General features: G+C 37.1%; 1 protein-coding gene across 3 annotated transcripts in view; it reads left to right on the forward strand.

The window, feature by feature from the left end:
- G3BP2 (G3BP stress granule assembly factor 2) overlaps nucleotides 1–7,184 on the forward strand; it is a 68,903-nt gene extending 61,719 nt beyond the window's left edge. For all 3 annotated transcript variants that reach the window (XM_068542809.1, XM_068542811.1, XM_068542810.1), the window contains 4 exons: nucleotides 2,013–2,115; nucleotides 3,334–3,462; nucleotides 4,028–4,146; nucleotides 4,487–7,184. In XM_068542809.1, the coding sequence (XP_068398910.1) occupies nucleotides 2,013–2,115; nucleotides 3,334–3,462; nucleotides 4,028–4,146; nucleotides 4,487–4,756 (621 nt within the window). In that variant the 3' untranslated portion in view covers nucleotides 4,757–7,184. The remainder of the gene's footprint in view (nucleotides 1–2,012; nucleotides 2,116–3,333; nucleotides 3,463–4,027; nucleotides 4,147–4,486) is intronic.
- The last annotated feature ends 8,720 nt before the right edge of the window (nucleotides 7,185–15,904 follow it).

Consider the following 15,904-nt stretch of genomic DNA (forward strand, 5'->3'; position numbering starts at 1 on the left):
TTCCTATATTGGCATCATCTAATATCTAAAAGTCAGGTTGCTAAATTAATGTATGGATTATTTGTAAGATCTTGGCACTTACTTAAATTTGTGTTTTTTAATTTTAAATCCTTAAAGGATAATGAAGAACTTTTTTGTTTTGTTACTTGCAGTTATTTTTGTTTCAGTAATCTGTTTTGAAAAGAATCTGAATCAGTCAGCCAGAATTCTTTTTCTTGGTTTGAATGAGTCGAGGTTTTTCTGAGACATTTAAATTAAAAGGTGTACCTTTGCTATTTTTATTAATTTATTAAACATACTAGCTTCATCAGACTTTGTTAGAGAATATCCTTTAATTCTGTTTTACTTTCATACTGAAGTAAGTTGTGCTATTAGGCCCTGCCCCGCTTAGCTGAAATTTCTAAATAACTACCTTTTTCAGGCATCACATTTTCGGTCAAATTATTATGTAGTCTTAAATTCTAAATACAGATAGAAGTGGTCTCAGGGCTGTAACTTAGGTCCCCTGGTCAGGCATAGAACATTCTCCTACATGTTTTGTGTTAGAAAACTAAAAATGTAATTTAATTTTAAATGAACCAATAGTTACTGAACATCTATGTTTGATGACACTGTGCTTGGTTCTTTATCTGGTGTAGAAATAAATTAAGATTATGGTCATTGTAAGAATAAATACATACTAAAAACCTGGGAAAATTAAACATTAAAAATTTTTTTTTAACTAGCAAAATTCTAGAACATGGAAAGCAACTTCATTTTGACGGAAATGGGAGATCTATATGGAAGAAAAACAATTGGGAGAGACAGGCAAATCTGTTAAAAACTGCTAGGGTAGGAGATAATATACCTTTTGGTTACAGTAGGTGAAATTATTTATAATAAATGGTTGTTTTTGAAAGACACATATCTCTGTATCAAAATGTGTCCTTGCAAATTATAACATCCCAGTTAATATAAATTATGAAGGAGTTTGAGCCACTGAGGTACTCAGAGATGATCAGCCATAAAGATAGGACTGACATTACTAGCTTTCTGATTCGAGGACACATTCTTCATATTCCTGCTGAGGGTTTTCAGCATCCTTTGCAGGTGCATATTATTTTGTGTCTTCCTCGGACCATAAATATTTAGGCAACAGACACAGCCTGAAGAGGTTGGGAATACTGAAAATGCCAATGTATTAAAGAAAAGGTAATAGTAGATGCAGATGTCATTTTGTTTTTAGCATAGTTACTTTAATTAATGTGTTTAATTTAGCAGTTAGCAGAAACTTTTGGAGGGTACCTTAAAATGAACTATTACTTCCCCTGCCACCCCCAAGAATTAATTAAGAAACATGGTTGGGGTCAGTCCTTAAATAAATGCACACCTCCCCCATTAGGAAGAACAATAGGGAGCTAAAGGACTTCTTTGACTATTTGAGATGCTGTCAACACGTTCCTCTCTTGTTTTTTTATGTGCATTTTAACTTCAAGATAGTATTTTTAGACGCTAGAGTACACTAAATTGTATATTTTGAACTATCAAAATACTGATTTTTTAAAAAAATTATGGGATGGGGTTTAGAAGATATTGCTGAGCACTATTAAATTTGAAGGGCAGCATACTAGATAATTAGAAAGGATGTGTCATATATTCTTGTCTTCCTAAGATAAAGATGGCTTTTTATTTTCTATATGTATTTACATGGAGTGGCTCATCTTGCATTTTTGAATTTTGTAGCGATACCTTTTATGCCATCTCAATGTGGATGTAACTTTATTGAAAAAATATGGTTGTAAATAAAAAGCAGCTTATTGTGAGTTACAGCCTTGAGTGAGAAAATAAAATTTACCCTACAGTCCTAGATTGGTACAGAATATCTTTATAAAAATTTATGTTTCACATATATAGGACACTACGTTAAAAATATTCTGAACTTAAAATGACCATTATGCCTTGGTTGTTTTTTTAGTTGTTTTTCTCCTGTGGAATGTGTTTCTATATCATGTGTTTTTTCCCTTGTATTTTAGCCGAGAGTGGAAGCTAAACCAGAAGTTCAGTCTCAGCCACCTCGTGTGCGTGAACAGCGACCTAGAGAACGACCTGGTTTCCCTCCTAGAGGACCAAGACCAGGTGAGTCAGCCCCTTCTGTGGCCTTCATCACTTAGCACTTGAAAAGTTGAAGACCGAACTTAAAAAATTAAAAAAAAAATTATAATGTGTTTTATATGCAAATCCTTTTAGTACCAAACTGCTTAAAGGCTTAAGTAACCTGCTAAACATAGCCTGGGCAAAACAACTTTTAGGGGAAGATTAGTTGACATGCCATAGAGACATGTATTTTGAAGGTGTAAAAGAATTTTGAGACACATTTTATTTGGTTATTGTCACTGGTTCTAAGAATTCAAAACCGAGCTGTCTCAATAACCTACTCTCTTAGCACTCTTATCTCTTCACAGATAAACAGTAAGCACACCCTGATTCTTCTTATTTTGATTGTCTTAGGTATTAAGTAAGTTGCCATGATTTTTAACTTGTTTCCATTGTTAGCTAATATATGTAGAACCTCTATTTGAATTCTGTAAGTATGTTTAGATTGCTTTTGGGAGGAGGTGGGAGATAGTATACATCAAATTTAGACAATGTAATTTTTTCCCACAAAAGTAAAATAAGTGATGTGCTATTATTAAGAAGTCATGGGAGCTGGGGTTTATCCTAGCTTTGTCACTGACTGAGTTTATGATCTTGGGTGAGACCCTTAAATCATGAGCTTCTCTTACACCATTCAGTTACTACACAAATTTTTCCTGTGTGATGCCTTTCTTTATATGCCTCATTGTGTTGCTTGTGTCATTGGGAAGATCAAATAAGATTTTATATATATACATATAAGAGCACTCTTACATGTATAAAAGGCTATATAAATAAGATGTTATTGCTATTAAATTTATGGATTTGGCTATAATTTCATACAACCAAAGATTAATTTGTGAATGTCAAAATACTAAACAATTATTTAGTACAAGTATACCTCACTGTCTGAAATCTATTTGGTTTCTGGGTGATGGCAGGAGTTTGGTTAAGGAGGAATACTTGTACTGCTAATATTTGGCTTTCATATAATCAGATCAGTAGACCTAGAAGAAGGGACTTCAGCAATCTAGTCAGTGTCATGTTTTCTAACTAACCTACTAATAATAGGCACTTCCACCTCTGTTCAAGGAGCTCACTATCTTATTAAATAAACTAAAACAGGAATATCAGGTTGTTGTTTTTTTTTACATTCATTGCTTTGAGCTAGTTTTTGTATGACATTGTAAACTTTAATATCTGCTCTATTCCTTTTCTCAGGCAGAGGAGATATTGAACAGAATGAAGCTGATAACCGTAGAATAATTCGCTATCCAGATAGTCATCAACTCTTTGTTGGTAACTTGCCACATGATATTGATGAAAATGAACTGAAAGAGTTCTTCATGAGTAAGTAGTTTACTTTGCTTTATTGTAAAATGAAGCAGGAGGAGAAGAGAACTCTTTTCATAATGTATTGAGGATTTTTAAAAAAACATTTACCTCTCTGTACTATGTATACCTCTAGGTACTAATCACCTTGATCAGAAGGGAGTAGAAGGTTATACCAGATGTTTCTCAGTGACTGTACTGAGTGTTGACTGGCCTGGTTCTGTAGAGGTTAGAAGAAAGAGCTGGATGAATCAATCAGTCTTAGATTTGGAAATGGGATTCATTTGGCAAATTCAAGTCAGAAATAGAAAATAACATTGTCTCTCGGAAACTGTGTATGTAACTTCCCTTTTGAAAGGAGTGATAAAGATGCAGAAGGATAACAAAACAGGCTAGTTTTTGTTGGCATCTTAAGTGAATGACCTGTAAGAGTGAATGTACCTTAACTGTCACTGGGTATAGCAGCTTGCAACTTTTGTTTTGATGTGGATCAAGGAGATTAAGGTATTTCATCCTGAACAATTAAAGTCACAAAATATTCTGTTAAAATATTTAACCCTTGGTGTAATGTATATTTTCACAGGTTTTGGAAACGTTGTGGAACTTCGCATCAATACCAAGGGTGTTGGGGGAAAGCTTCCAAATTTTGGTTTTGTGGTTTTTGATGACTCTGAACCAGTTCAGAGAATCTTAATTGCAAAAGTAAGTGACTTAAAGGGCATAATTCAATACTTTATTATTCCTGTTGTATTTAGTATTACTTAGAAAGTCTTTTTTAAATGGTAAAGTTAAAAATAGTTTACTATGAAATGGTATTTATGCAAAGAATAAAGATTTGTTAGTAGTTTTGAAGTCTGAAGTATGGATTGTTTTAAATTTATTTCATTATTTGCTCTGGTAATGAAGGTTGGAATAGATTGCAAATTGAGAATTTTATGAAAAGTTTTTTTGTCTCCCTGGATTTTCTTACTTGTGTATGATACTACTACATTACTATTATTGTCTAACCTGCCCATGTAAAATTTTTTCTTCCCTTGTAAAGCCAATTATGTTTCGAGGGGAAGTACGTTTAAATGTGGAAGAGAAAAAGACAAGAGCTGCCAGAGAGCGAGAAACTCGAGGTGGTGATGATCGCAGGGATATTAGGCGCAATGATCGAGGTCCTGGTGGTCCCCGTGGAATAGTGGGCGGTGGAATGATGCGGGACCGGGATGGAAGAGGACCCCCTCCAAGAGGTGGCATGGCACAGAAACTTGGCTCCGGGAGAGGAACCGGGCAGATGGAAGGCCGCTTCACAGGACAGCGTCGCTGAGGCTCCACTGTTGGCAAAGTCTTGGCAGTGGTACATTATTCATCGTGTTTGCATTCTTGTTAATTTTTTTTGGCTTTGGAATGTGACACAGCCTTTTTGATCATTTCTTTGATGTGAAAAGCATCTTTTAGTTATCAGTTAAATTGAGGTGGACATTATTTCCCCAGTTTTACAACAGGATTCGCATTGTTAATTTATAAATCTAGACTTGGAGAATTAAGGACTGAGAAATGACCATATCTTAAACTGTCTGCAACAAAATGAACTTAAAAGGACATGCCCAACTGAATTCAGGTCCTTTGAGTCAAAAAAAATCCTCTGCTGCACATTTTGTTTAAGTGTTACTGTTTCTGCCTATTTATGTTGGAAACACAAATAGTGCAATTTGTGCAATTGGAGAATCTTGCCTTTTTCCTTGGCTCCCCCCAAAAATACAAACCAACAGAAACTTGTTATGCACTCATCAAAATGCACTAATGGGTACTCTGAACTCATTAACATTGACATCTGCAAAGGAGGCAACAGGGGAAAAAACCTTTCATCTTTTTTTCCAGTAGCGCATAGTTGTGAAATGATGAGGGCATTTTTACCTGCTTGCTGTGACCAGCGTGTGTACACATAAACCTTAACAAGACTACAAGTATATTCCAGAAGGAAATCATTTAGTTATGAACTAAATAACAAAAATCAGAACTTCAAATGCTATGGTCTTGAATATTAGACCAGATTTCGTAGCTCCATATCTAAGATTTTTCTACCTGCCCCTCTTCAGCACAGGGATGGCTGGCTGCTCAAAACACTCCTCCTCCCCCTTTTCCTTTCTTTAAGCTGTGTACAGTGAAAATTGTCTTTACTGTATTTTGTTCTCTGGTAATGTAATAAGCATGATGGTGCCTTCTATTAATACATCATTCCAGTCTTGCTGGTAATTTTGTACAGTATAGTGTATGAATTGCTGTGCTGCAAAGCCAAACAGCTACAAAATGTTGAAAAATCATTGAAGTGTATAAAAATTGCAGTATCTTTAAAATCAGTAAAATTGACTAGCATATTATTTACCTTGTTCTTCAGTTAACAACTTTGTGTTCTCTGTGGGAGGGAGTCTTGTGTGTTTGGGAGGGAGGGGGAAGGAGGAAGTCAGTTATTTGAGTAAGTCTCTTGTTGACTTTTCTGTTAGCCTGAATGTGAACGTTGAAGCGTATCACTTGAGAGGTGCTGGAAAAGTCAATCAACTTGATGTACATTTTTAGTGACATTTTAAAAGCAGTCAGATTCCATAAATGGCAAGTAAACCTGGAGTGAGGATACTGCAATTTTCGGAGAAAAGAACAGCAGCTCTTAAGTGTTTGCATTTTCTATTTGGGGGGCAGGGAACTGTCATTCATTTTGCACAATTCTTGAACTGATGTCAGCACCCGAGTGGCTCTGAATTTAAGTCTGGGACGACATCTTTTATTTTTACATGAATCTCTAAACAATTCTGTGAGCAAAGTTTGTAGCTGCTGGATTATTGTCTGTCTTTATAGCAAGTTCCAGTAAACCGCAAGTATGACAAAGGATATCCAATTTTATGCTTGGAGCATTTAGTACCTACTAGTTTCTGGATGTTTCAGGCTAGGAGTGGGGTAAATAAGTGTGACCACTTAAAGCTGCTTGTTAACATGGAAGACTTCTCCAGTCTATCTTAGTAAAAACAAACAAAAAATGCACTTGACATAATAGCAAACTGGTTCTGAATTATGGAACTGTTTGCTGTTTAGTAAACTAGCAGATGATGCACATATTTTGTTTTTCATGTACTGGGCGATACAAGTAAAATTAAATCTGTCCCTTTTTTTCCCCCTTGAATGAGGTCTTCCATGTTCGAGGAAAAGTCTTGCACTATTGCGTATATTTTGGGGACACAGATTTCTCAGTTTCCATTTTGGGGGGTTAAGGATTTTTTTCCTGTTTGAAATATTTTTACACTTTCTGATGTATAGTACTTGAAGTTCTTACCAGAAAATTACTTTTGAGTTTTGAAGCCTTTATTCAAACTGCTTTTAAATGAGTGGTTTCTTGTCAGTGTTTTGTTTTTTGTAGCATATTTTCCCTCTTTCATTTCTTTCTCCTTCCCATTTTATATATATATATATATATATATATATATATATATATATATATATATATATATATATATATATAAAATTTCCAATCCAAGATATTGCCCTGCCACCCATGAAAACTTCTGGCACCAAAAGTAATGACAAATGTTAAGTGTAATGGAAAATTAAAGCAAAGAGCCATTCAGCTTCAGTCTTTACATACCATGAGTAAAACATTAAAACATCACATGGAGAAGTTTACATGGTGATTGTTCACCTGCAGTACTGTGGACCTTTAACATTTTGTCCCCTTTCAGTGAACCAGAGTAAAAGTATTCATCTACCATTACTGTTATTTGCTGTTTTTTTGTTTTGTTTTGTTTTTTTGTTTTCTGGTTTTTTTCTTTTTGGATGGTAATATTCTATTCTATCCTTATGACACTATTGCAACCAAATTGGCTTTACCATCTTGGCTTTAGTAGGTATAGAAGACAATGGATTACCATCTTTATTGCTGTAATGTGTTAAGCATTATATGCTAGTAGTATCTAGTTTAATTGTTTCAGGTGGAAAGTATTCTTTGAGTTTCCATTTTGAATGTGTTTGGACTAAACAAACAATAAACTACTGATGTCTGCAGCATTTATCTATGTCCCTAATTTAATCTGTAGGTTTGTGTTCCAGAATATTTTCTCCCAATTGCATTTCACACAACCTAAGTAAAAATAAGGAATTATTCTAAAACCAACTATTATTTGTGAAATTTGATATATAAAATAAATCATTTAAGTAAGACTTGAACATTGTTAGAGACCTATCTCAGTTCAGTTAGATAGCTGGTATACAAGATAAAGAATGTTAGAACAGAATAATAAGTGGTAAGGAAGGTGAGAATGATGTAAAGCAGATGACTGAACATTTACTTTTTAGAAAAATCTTGGGTTTTCCAAAGGATTGCTACCTCATCTCAGAAGGAAAAGAGAAAGGGGATGGGAAGACTGAGGTTATCTGAAGTTAAGGACATGACCCAATTCAGCAATTAGAACAGATTTGTCAAGCTCTAAAGGAATATTAGAAAGGAAAGAAGAGTCATAGTTATGAATATATACTTTAAATGAGTAATGAAGTCATAAGGCATATGTAATTTCAGAACTTTGTTAAAAGGGGTGATGAAAATGAATTTTTCCTGATATATTCATAACACTGTTTATGAAGATTCCTTAAATCGGTCTTCACAGGTTTGTACTGAAGAAAAGCCAGAACAACCATTATTTAAATACTCCTGGGCAGTAAGACTTAAGATTTTTATAAATGTATATTAAAGTCCTTTCAATGTTAATTATAATGTAAAATAACATCTAATTTTATGGCTGTGGAAAAAATTTTTAGAAGGGGTAAAATGTATATGCGACACTAATATTGCAAGCAGAACCAGATCTGAAGGAGCAAAATATCATTTGGTCCAGGAAATTTATATGGAACAAAATATTTGAAAGTTTTACCCATACAAGGTGCTACATTTAACTGTGTTATATGATATAGTCTTTGTATAAAGTGAATGAAAATTTTAGTGGATATATGTTCATATTTTTCCTTTAAGACAGCTTGCTCATCATTTATATTTAACTACAGATGAAGACTTGATTTTTTTTCATTCTGTGTTCATAAGACTTTCTAATTATTAAGTCTTGATCAATTTAATGCCAGAATTCTAAATTATTTTAAATTACTGGATAAATGAATTATTTATTATGTCCTGAAAGAGATTTCCCTTCGTGATGGATTTCAGTGGGTTCATATAGAGAGTAATTGTTTTAAAAAAATTTTGCATAATTAAGTCAGCATTCCTAAGTAATGAAGTTTCTGGGTATTTTTGACAAAGACTGAAATCTTCCAGTCTATTTATGTAGTATATAAACACCTTATACTTCAGAATAATAGGAAGTGAAGTCTTTTTAGCATTACCAAATACTGGACAAAATACTATAAATGTGGGTTTAGGATTAAACATTCACAGAAAAGATTACTACTCCTGTCCTTGATCTCAGAGTTTTGATAAAGCTGATTGCCTACTTGGAATGCTTTGTTTTGTGACATTAATAATATTCTTTTAACTGCTCCTGTTTTCTGTACTCTTTATCACCCCATAACCACCATTATCCCCCCCAACACACACACACACACACATCTGTCCTCAGTCTCTTTCCCCACAGATTTTCTCTGAATGGTTTCATTTAGGCCAGGAAGTACCTTAGCTTCAGTATTATTGTCCATTCAGTAGATTCCATATAGTGTGATGGTCAAGAGAAGGGCTTTGTAGACAGCCTGGCCTTGAATGGCAACTCCACCACGCAATGGTTACATTTTCTGAGCTCCTGTTTAACTCATTTGTAAAATGAGGTGGATGATTGTGAGGGTTCAGCGAGTTAATACATAAAGCACCTAAAACAATGTACTGAGCACTCAGCAAGTGTTACCTGATACTGTTTTTCACTCAGTTGAATTTCTACTGCCTCCCTATTCTGTGTTTCAAACACTTCTTTTTTTAATCCTTTTTTGCCTTGTCCCCTTTTGAAGTCCTTCAGTAATTCAAAATTCGAAAGTCCAAAACAATGTGTTTTCTCTTTCTAAGTGACATGCATACCTGGTTCGCTGATAATGAACATCTCTATTTTTCTGACCTGTTTAACCTGGAAATGTTTGGAGTCTCATCTGTTCTACTTAATATTTTCTGTTTGTCTCCCTTCTATCCATTTTTCAGGCTGCAGGAAGATCTGTTCATGCTCTTCTGATTAACTTTCACTGGCTCATTTAATTCATTAACTATTGAGCTTCTGAGTGCCAGGTGCTGTTCTAGGTACTGTTGATAAATGATGAAATGAACAAGGTTCCCCGCTCTCAGGTTAAAAAGGTCTAAAAGTGAGTGCATATTTAAGAAGGTAGCTAGGGGCAGACCATAAGGAGGTTGGTCCTTATCCCAAGAGCAATAGGAAGTTGAAGGTTTTGTTGAGTGGCGGGAAGGTAATTCTACTTTGAAATCTCTGGAGTTCAATAAGTTGGGGCTCTGGGTTAATTGAAGGAGGTAAGCAATGAGTAAATGAGGTGAAAGGATGCTGTAGGAGTTCAGTCAAGAGCTATGAAAGTAGAATGGTTGTAGTAGCTTGGACTAGAGTGGTGATGTTAGAAACCTAAAGAATTTGAAAGACTTAGGGGGTAAAACAGCCAGGTCTTGGTGAGGAAAAAGGTGGTATCTAAGAATCTGAAGTTGTTCACTTGCATAATTGGAAAAGTAAAGTGATACGTGGAACAAATTACTGATAAAAAACCAGGTTTCATGATGGGGAGGCAGGAGTGCTATTGGAACCTCTTGGCTTTTGGTGTGAAATGGACCTGAAAAGAGGAAGCTGTATAGGGCGGTATGTAATTGTGACTTGTGCCTTTTAATTTCAAAAACAGTATATAGAGTGGCAAGTTTTATGTATATTTTATTTTACAACAACACAAGAGCGTGGTATGCACATCATAGAAAGTAAAGAGAATCCAAAAGAATGAACATCCACAATTCAGCCTGTAGATGATCCCTATAAATACCTTGGGGTGTGTGTGTGTGTGTGTGTGTGTGTGTGTTTTCCTTTATACTATTAAACATTGCTTTAATGAAGACAGGCCACTTAATGGTGTTTATCAAGTGTTTATTGAGCACCTCTGTGTGCCAGGCACTGTTCTTTATGTTGAGGATACATGAGCAAGACAAGTCCATTGGTCTCCCTCTGAGCTTATGTACTTTACAATGGAGAAGAGTAGTTGTAAATGCGATGTAAAGTAAGATAAAACAAGGCAACTGAGTGGCAACTTTAGATGCCTAGAGTTGACATGAAACATAGGAGCTCTCCACTCAGAGGGACTAGATAACATGTAAAGCTTATAAAATTGGAAAAACTTAGAGGGTAATGAGAAGAAGCTGGGATAGGTGGATTTGGGTCAAGGGGGGGCAAAATGCTAACAGGTGAACTAGACTAGATCATGTAATTAACCCGCATAAGCAGTTTATTTGGATTTCTTTCTAATTGCAGTATGAAGCCATTAAAGAGAATTAAGCATAGGAGTGATACGCCATGTAGAGGCTAGATGGTAGGAGGATAAGAATGGAAACGAACCTGTTGTGGTAGTTCAAGACTACTATATCTGAGGGAGGGAAATAGATTTAGGTTATTTTTTGGCAGCTGAATTTAGGTGTCTGAAAGGAACTGAGAATGATTCAAGTTCTGAATAGTTAACATAAATGTACAAATCAATGAAAATCAGATATTTCCACTTTAAAATAGTGTAACCAGTAAAATAGTTATCTTTACACCCATTTTTATCTCTCAAATGATGTTCCTCCAATATTTGAGGATATACTGTGAATCATACTGCTGGTAGCTTTACATCTGATTTCATATTTAGGCAAACTAAGGTGTAGTTATCTATTTTACAGTCAGGGAGACAGGCTCAGAAAGTTTATTATGGTTACACTAGTACGAAATGATTTGAAATACTGGATTAGCTGTAAGAGTTGATCTACTTTAAAAGATGAGTGATTTTAGGAAAAATGGGTTTTAAGCACTAAAAGTTTAATCTTTGCAACGTATTTTTATCCTGGCTTTATTTCAGAAAATTGGAAAATCACAGCCTCCAGCATTAGCAGGCCTGAAATTAATTCAGGAACTACTACATTCAGGAAATACAGCGTTAAGCAATGAGGCAGAGTGCAGACTTGAAACAGAAATCAAATAGCTGTTAAATACTGTGAGTCTGAGCTGAGAAAAAGGAATAATTTTTGAGGGCTTGTCATTTCACATATGTTATATCTTAATCTGATAACCCTATTAAGTTCATCTATTTATTGTGTGTTTTTGAAGAGGTGAACTAAAGCTTGGAGAGGTAAAAACAAAGCTCTGCCTGGCGTATGGTGACGAGGATAGTGACTTGGAATAGACACAGATGTGAGACATTTCAGTTGGATGATGACTTACCAGAAAGGAGTAGTGATGTTTCAAAGACAGCACTAAAGTAACCAGTATGTGTACAGGAAGTGAGAAAGACTTGTATAGCTGTCAGTGAATATTAGCATCTAATATGTGCCAGAAACCTCCCTAGGTGCTGGCTGGCAATACAGCAAATACAGCCTACCCTCAGGAAGCTTGTAGTTTTCGAGGGAGGGAAGCAACAAGTAATTTCAGTCCTGATTAGTCCTGGGCATAATACAACTCATTTAGTTCCAACAGCAACAGTAGGGAATGTAATAGTAACTAGAAATGGGGCTGTTCCTTAATCACTACCAGGGGTGGTAATGAAAAGCCTCAAGAGGTACATGTGAGATCTGAAATGAAGAGAAGGCAGCTTTGACGAGGAAGAGCGTTCCAAATAGAACAAATGCAGAGACCCTGTATTTGGAAGGAGCTTGGAGTGTTCAAGGGCATTAACGCCAGTGTGGCCACAATAGTAAGCAGCTGATATCAAGAGCTAGGTAACAGCTAAATCGAGAATGGCCTTGTAGTTGGATTTTACTCTCGAACTGGGATTGTAGGGATCTGAGCAAGGAAATGATGTGATCTGAATTAGCAGGGAACCAGTCAGGAAGGGCTGTTGGGTGATGTCGATGGTCGCTTGGATTAGGGTTGGAGCAGTGAAGATGGTGGTAAATGGTCAGTTAATAAGATAATTTGGGATACAACCTACAACACTTTATTATGAATTGGATTTTGAATGTGAGGGAAAGATAATTTTCAAGGATGACTCCTAGGATTTTTATGCAACTTGGTGTGGAGGGCAGTACTCTTACTGAGATAGAGAAGGAGCAGGCATGAAATGTGGAGGGAAGATCAACAGTTCTCTTATATCCATGTTAAGTTTCATATGCCAATTGAATATCCAAGAAGAAATGTCAGGCAGTATGGTATGATTTTGGAATTCTGAGGAGAGCTCTGTGCTGTGATTGGTCAGCAGAGGTCTTTGCAGCTATTGAGTTAGAGGACATCATCTAGACAGAGGGTGTACAGAAGAGAGGAGGCTGAGGACTGAGCCCTCCGACACTCCCAACATGTGGGGTTCTAGAACAGGAGAACCATGCAAAGAAAACAGACAAAATATGGCAAATATTGGTGTCATGGAAAGCTAAGTTTCAAGAATTTGTCTTGGAAAGTATAGAAAGTTGTGTCACGCTGCTGAGAGGTCAAAGAAGGTGGTGAATTAATTAGGGTGGACTAACTGCTAAAATAAATAGACCCCAAAATGTCTAATGGCTCAAACACAGTAGTTTCCCCCCCTCATATAACAAAAGGGGGAGTGGTCATGAAGAGGTCAGTAGTCTGGCTCCCCCTCACTTAATCATTTAGGGACCCAGATGAATGAAGGCTCTACTAACTTCACAGTGTGGCTTCAAGATCACATTATACTCATCTCCATTACAGCTAGCTGGGAGGGAAAAGGAACATAGAGGATCTTTTTTTTTTTTTTTTAATTTTATTTATGTATTTTTGGCTGCGCTGGGTCTTCGTTGCTGCACACAGGCCCTCTCTAGCTGCGGCGAGTGGGGGCCACTCCTCACCACAGTGCGTGGGCCTCTCGGCGGCCTCTCCCATTGCGGAGCACGGGCTCCAGGCACGCGGGCTTCAGCAGTTGTGGCGCATGGGCCTAGCTGCTCTGCAGCACGTGTGATCCTCCTGGACCAGAGCTCCTTGTCCCCTGCATTGACAGGCGGACTCAACCACTGCGCCACCAGGGAAGCCCCAACATGGAGGATCTTGAACGGAGATTTTCATGGGCCAGGTCTGGGAACGGTACACATCTCATGTTCCATTGGCTTGAATTCAGTCGCATGATCACCCCTAACTGCAGTGGAGATTTCAGAAAATAAGCAAGCTATACATAGAGAAAAAAGGAACCAGTTTACTGTGGGTAGCTAGTAATCTCTGCCACAGATGGCTTTGTGTAGGTCTCAGTGACTTCTGGGAAGAGCTATTCCAGTGAAGTGATAAGGATGAAAGCCCAAGAGAGAACAGGATGTAGGAAATGAACAGACTTTTTTTCTGTAGTTTTGCTATGAATACGAACAGGAATGCAGCAGAGGCTAGAGGAAGAGGGAACATCAAGGGAGAGTTTATAAGAGGCTTGTTATCAGTGCAGACAGAATGTATACTATTTTTAACATTTGAGGAATGGATTCCCAGGTTTATATTGTTATGATATATCTGTGTTGGTGACTGACAAAATATGGTGTATGCTGAACTTGACCAAATAAGTGGTGTATTGTACTTTAGGTTTCCAAATCTAATTGTCTTTTTTTTTTTTTTTCATTAAAATTTTACTTTTTTTTTAATGGGGAAAACTCACATGGAATACACTTCAAAAGGTACAGTTTTGTAAGTGAAAAGCCTTCCTCCATCCACCACCACAAAATTCTAGCTAGAGGCAACCATTTTTTATCTAATTTTTTTGTACACCCTTCCAGAGATCTTTCTATATCCAAGAGAATACAAATATACATTTTTTTCTTTTTAGGCATAAGTGGTGGCCCCCTGTACAAACGCACATTACTTTTATTATTTCACCATATATCATGGAGGTCATTACATATCAGTAAACAAAGTGCCTGCTCATTCTTTTTTACAGGTGCATAGTATTCCATGTTTTTAAAAAAAAATTTTACTAGAGTATAGTTGATTTACAATGTTGTGTTAGTTTCTGCTGTACAGCAAAGTGTATCAGTGATACATATACATATATCCACTCTTTTTTAGATTCTTTTCCCATATAGGCCATTACAGAGTACTGAGAAGAGTTCCCTGTGCTATACAGTAGGTCCTTATTAGTTCTCTATTTTATAGATAGTGTGTATTTGACAATCCCAGTCTCCCAGTTTATCCCTCCCCCCTGCCTGCTTTCCCCCCTGGTAACCATGAGTTTGTTTTCTATATCTGTGACTCTATTTCTGTTTGTAAATAAGTTCATTTGTACCATTTTTTTAAGGTTCCACATATAAGCAATAGCATATGATATTTGTCTTTGACTTACTTCACTCAGTGTGACAATCTCTAGGTGCATCCATGTTGCTGCAAATGGCATTATTTCATTTTTTTTTTAATCAATTTATTTATTTTTGGCTGTGTTGGGTCTTCGTTGCTGTGCACAGGCTTTCTCTAGTTGCGGCGGGCAGGGGCTACTCTATGTTGTACTGCGCCAGCTTCTCACTGGGGTGGATTCTCTTGTTGCAGAGCACGGACTCTAAGGTGCATGGGCTCAGTAGCTACAGCACACAGGCTCAGTAGTTGTGGCTTGTGGGCTCTAGAGCACAGGCTCAGTAGTTGTGACGCACAGGCTTAGTTGCTCCGCGGCATATGGGATCATCCCGGACCAGGGCTCGAACCTGTGTCCCCTGCATTGGCAGGCAGATTCTTAACCACTGTGCCACCAGGGAAGCCCATTTCATTCTTTTTTATGGCTGAGTAACATTCCATTGTATATATGTACCACAACGTTTTTATCCATTCCTCTGTCAGTGGACATTTAGGTTGCTTCCTTGTCCAGGCTATTGTAAATTGTGCTGCACTGAACACTGGGGTGCATGTATTGTTTCAAATTATGGTTTTCTCTGGATATATGCCCAGGAGTGGGATTGCAGGGTCATATGGTAGGTCTATTTTTAGCTTTTTTTTTTTTTGGCTGCGTTGGGTCTTTGTTGCTGCGTGCGGGCTTTCTCTAGGTGCGGCGAGTGGGGGCCTCTCTTGTGGAGCACAGGCTCTAGGCACACGGGCTTCAGTAGTTGTGGCACACAGGCTCAGTAGTTGTGGCATGTGGGCTCTAGAGTGCAGGCTCAGTAGTTGTGGCGCATGGGCTTACTTGCTCTGCAGCATGTGGGATCTTCCTGGATCAGGGATTGAACCTGTGTCCCCTGCATTTGCAGGCAGATTCTTAACCACTGCGCCACCAGGGAAGTCCCTATTTTTAGTTTTTTAAGGAACCTCTGTACTGTTCTCCATAGTGGCTGTACGAATTTACATCCCCACCAACAGTGTAGGAGGGT

This window comes from Eschrichtius robustus, chromosome 4, assembly GCF_028021215.1.
Source record: "Eschrichtius robustus isolate mEscRob2 chromosome 4, mEscRob2.pri, whole genome shotgun sequence".
Taxonomy (NCBI): Eukaryota; Metazoa; Chordata; class Mammalia; order Artiodactyla; family Eschrichtiidae; genus Eschrichtius; species Eschrichtius robustus.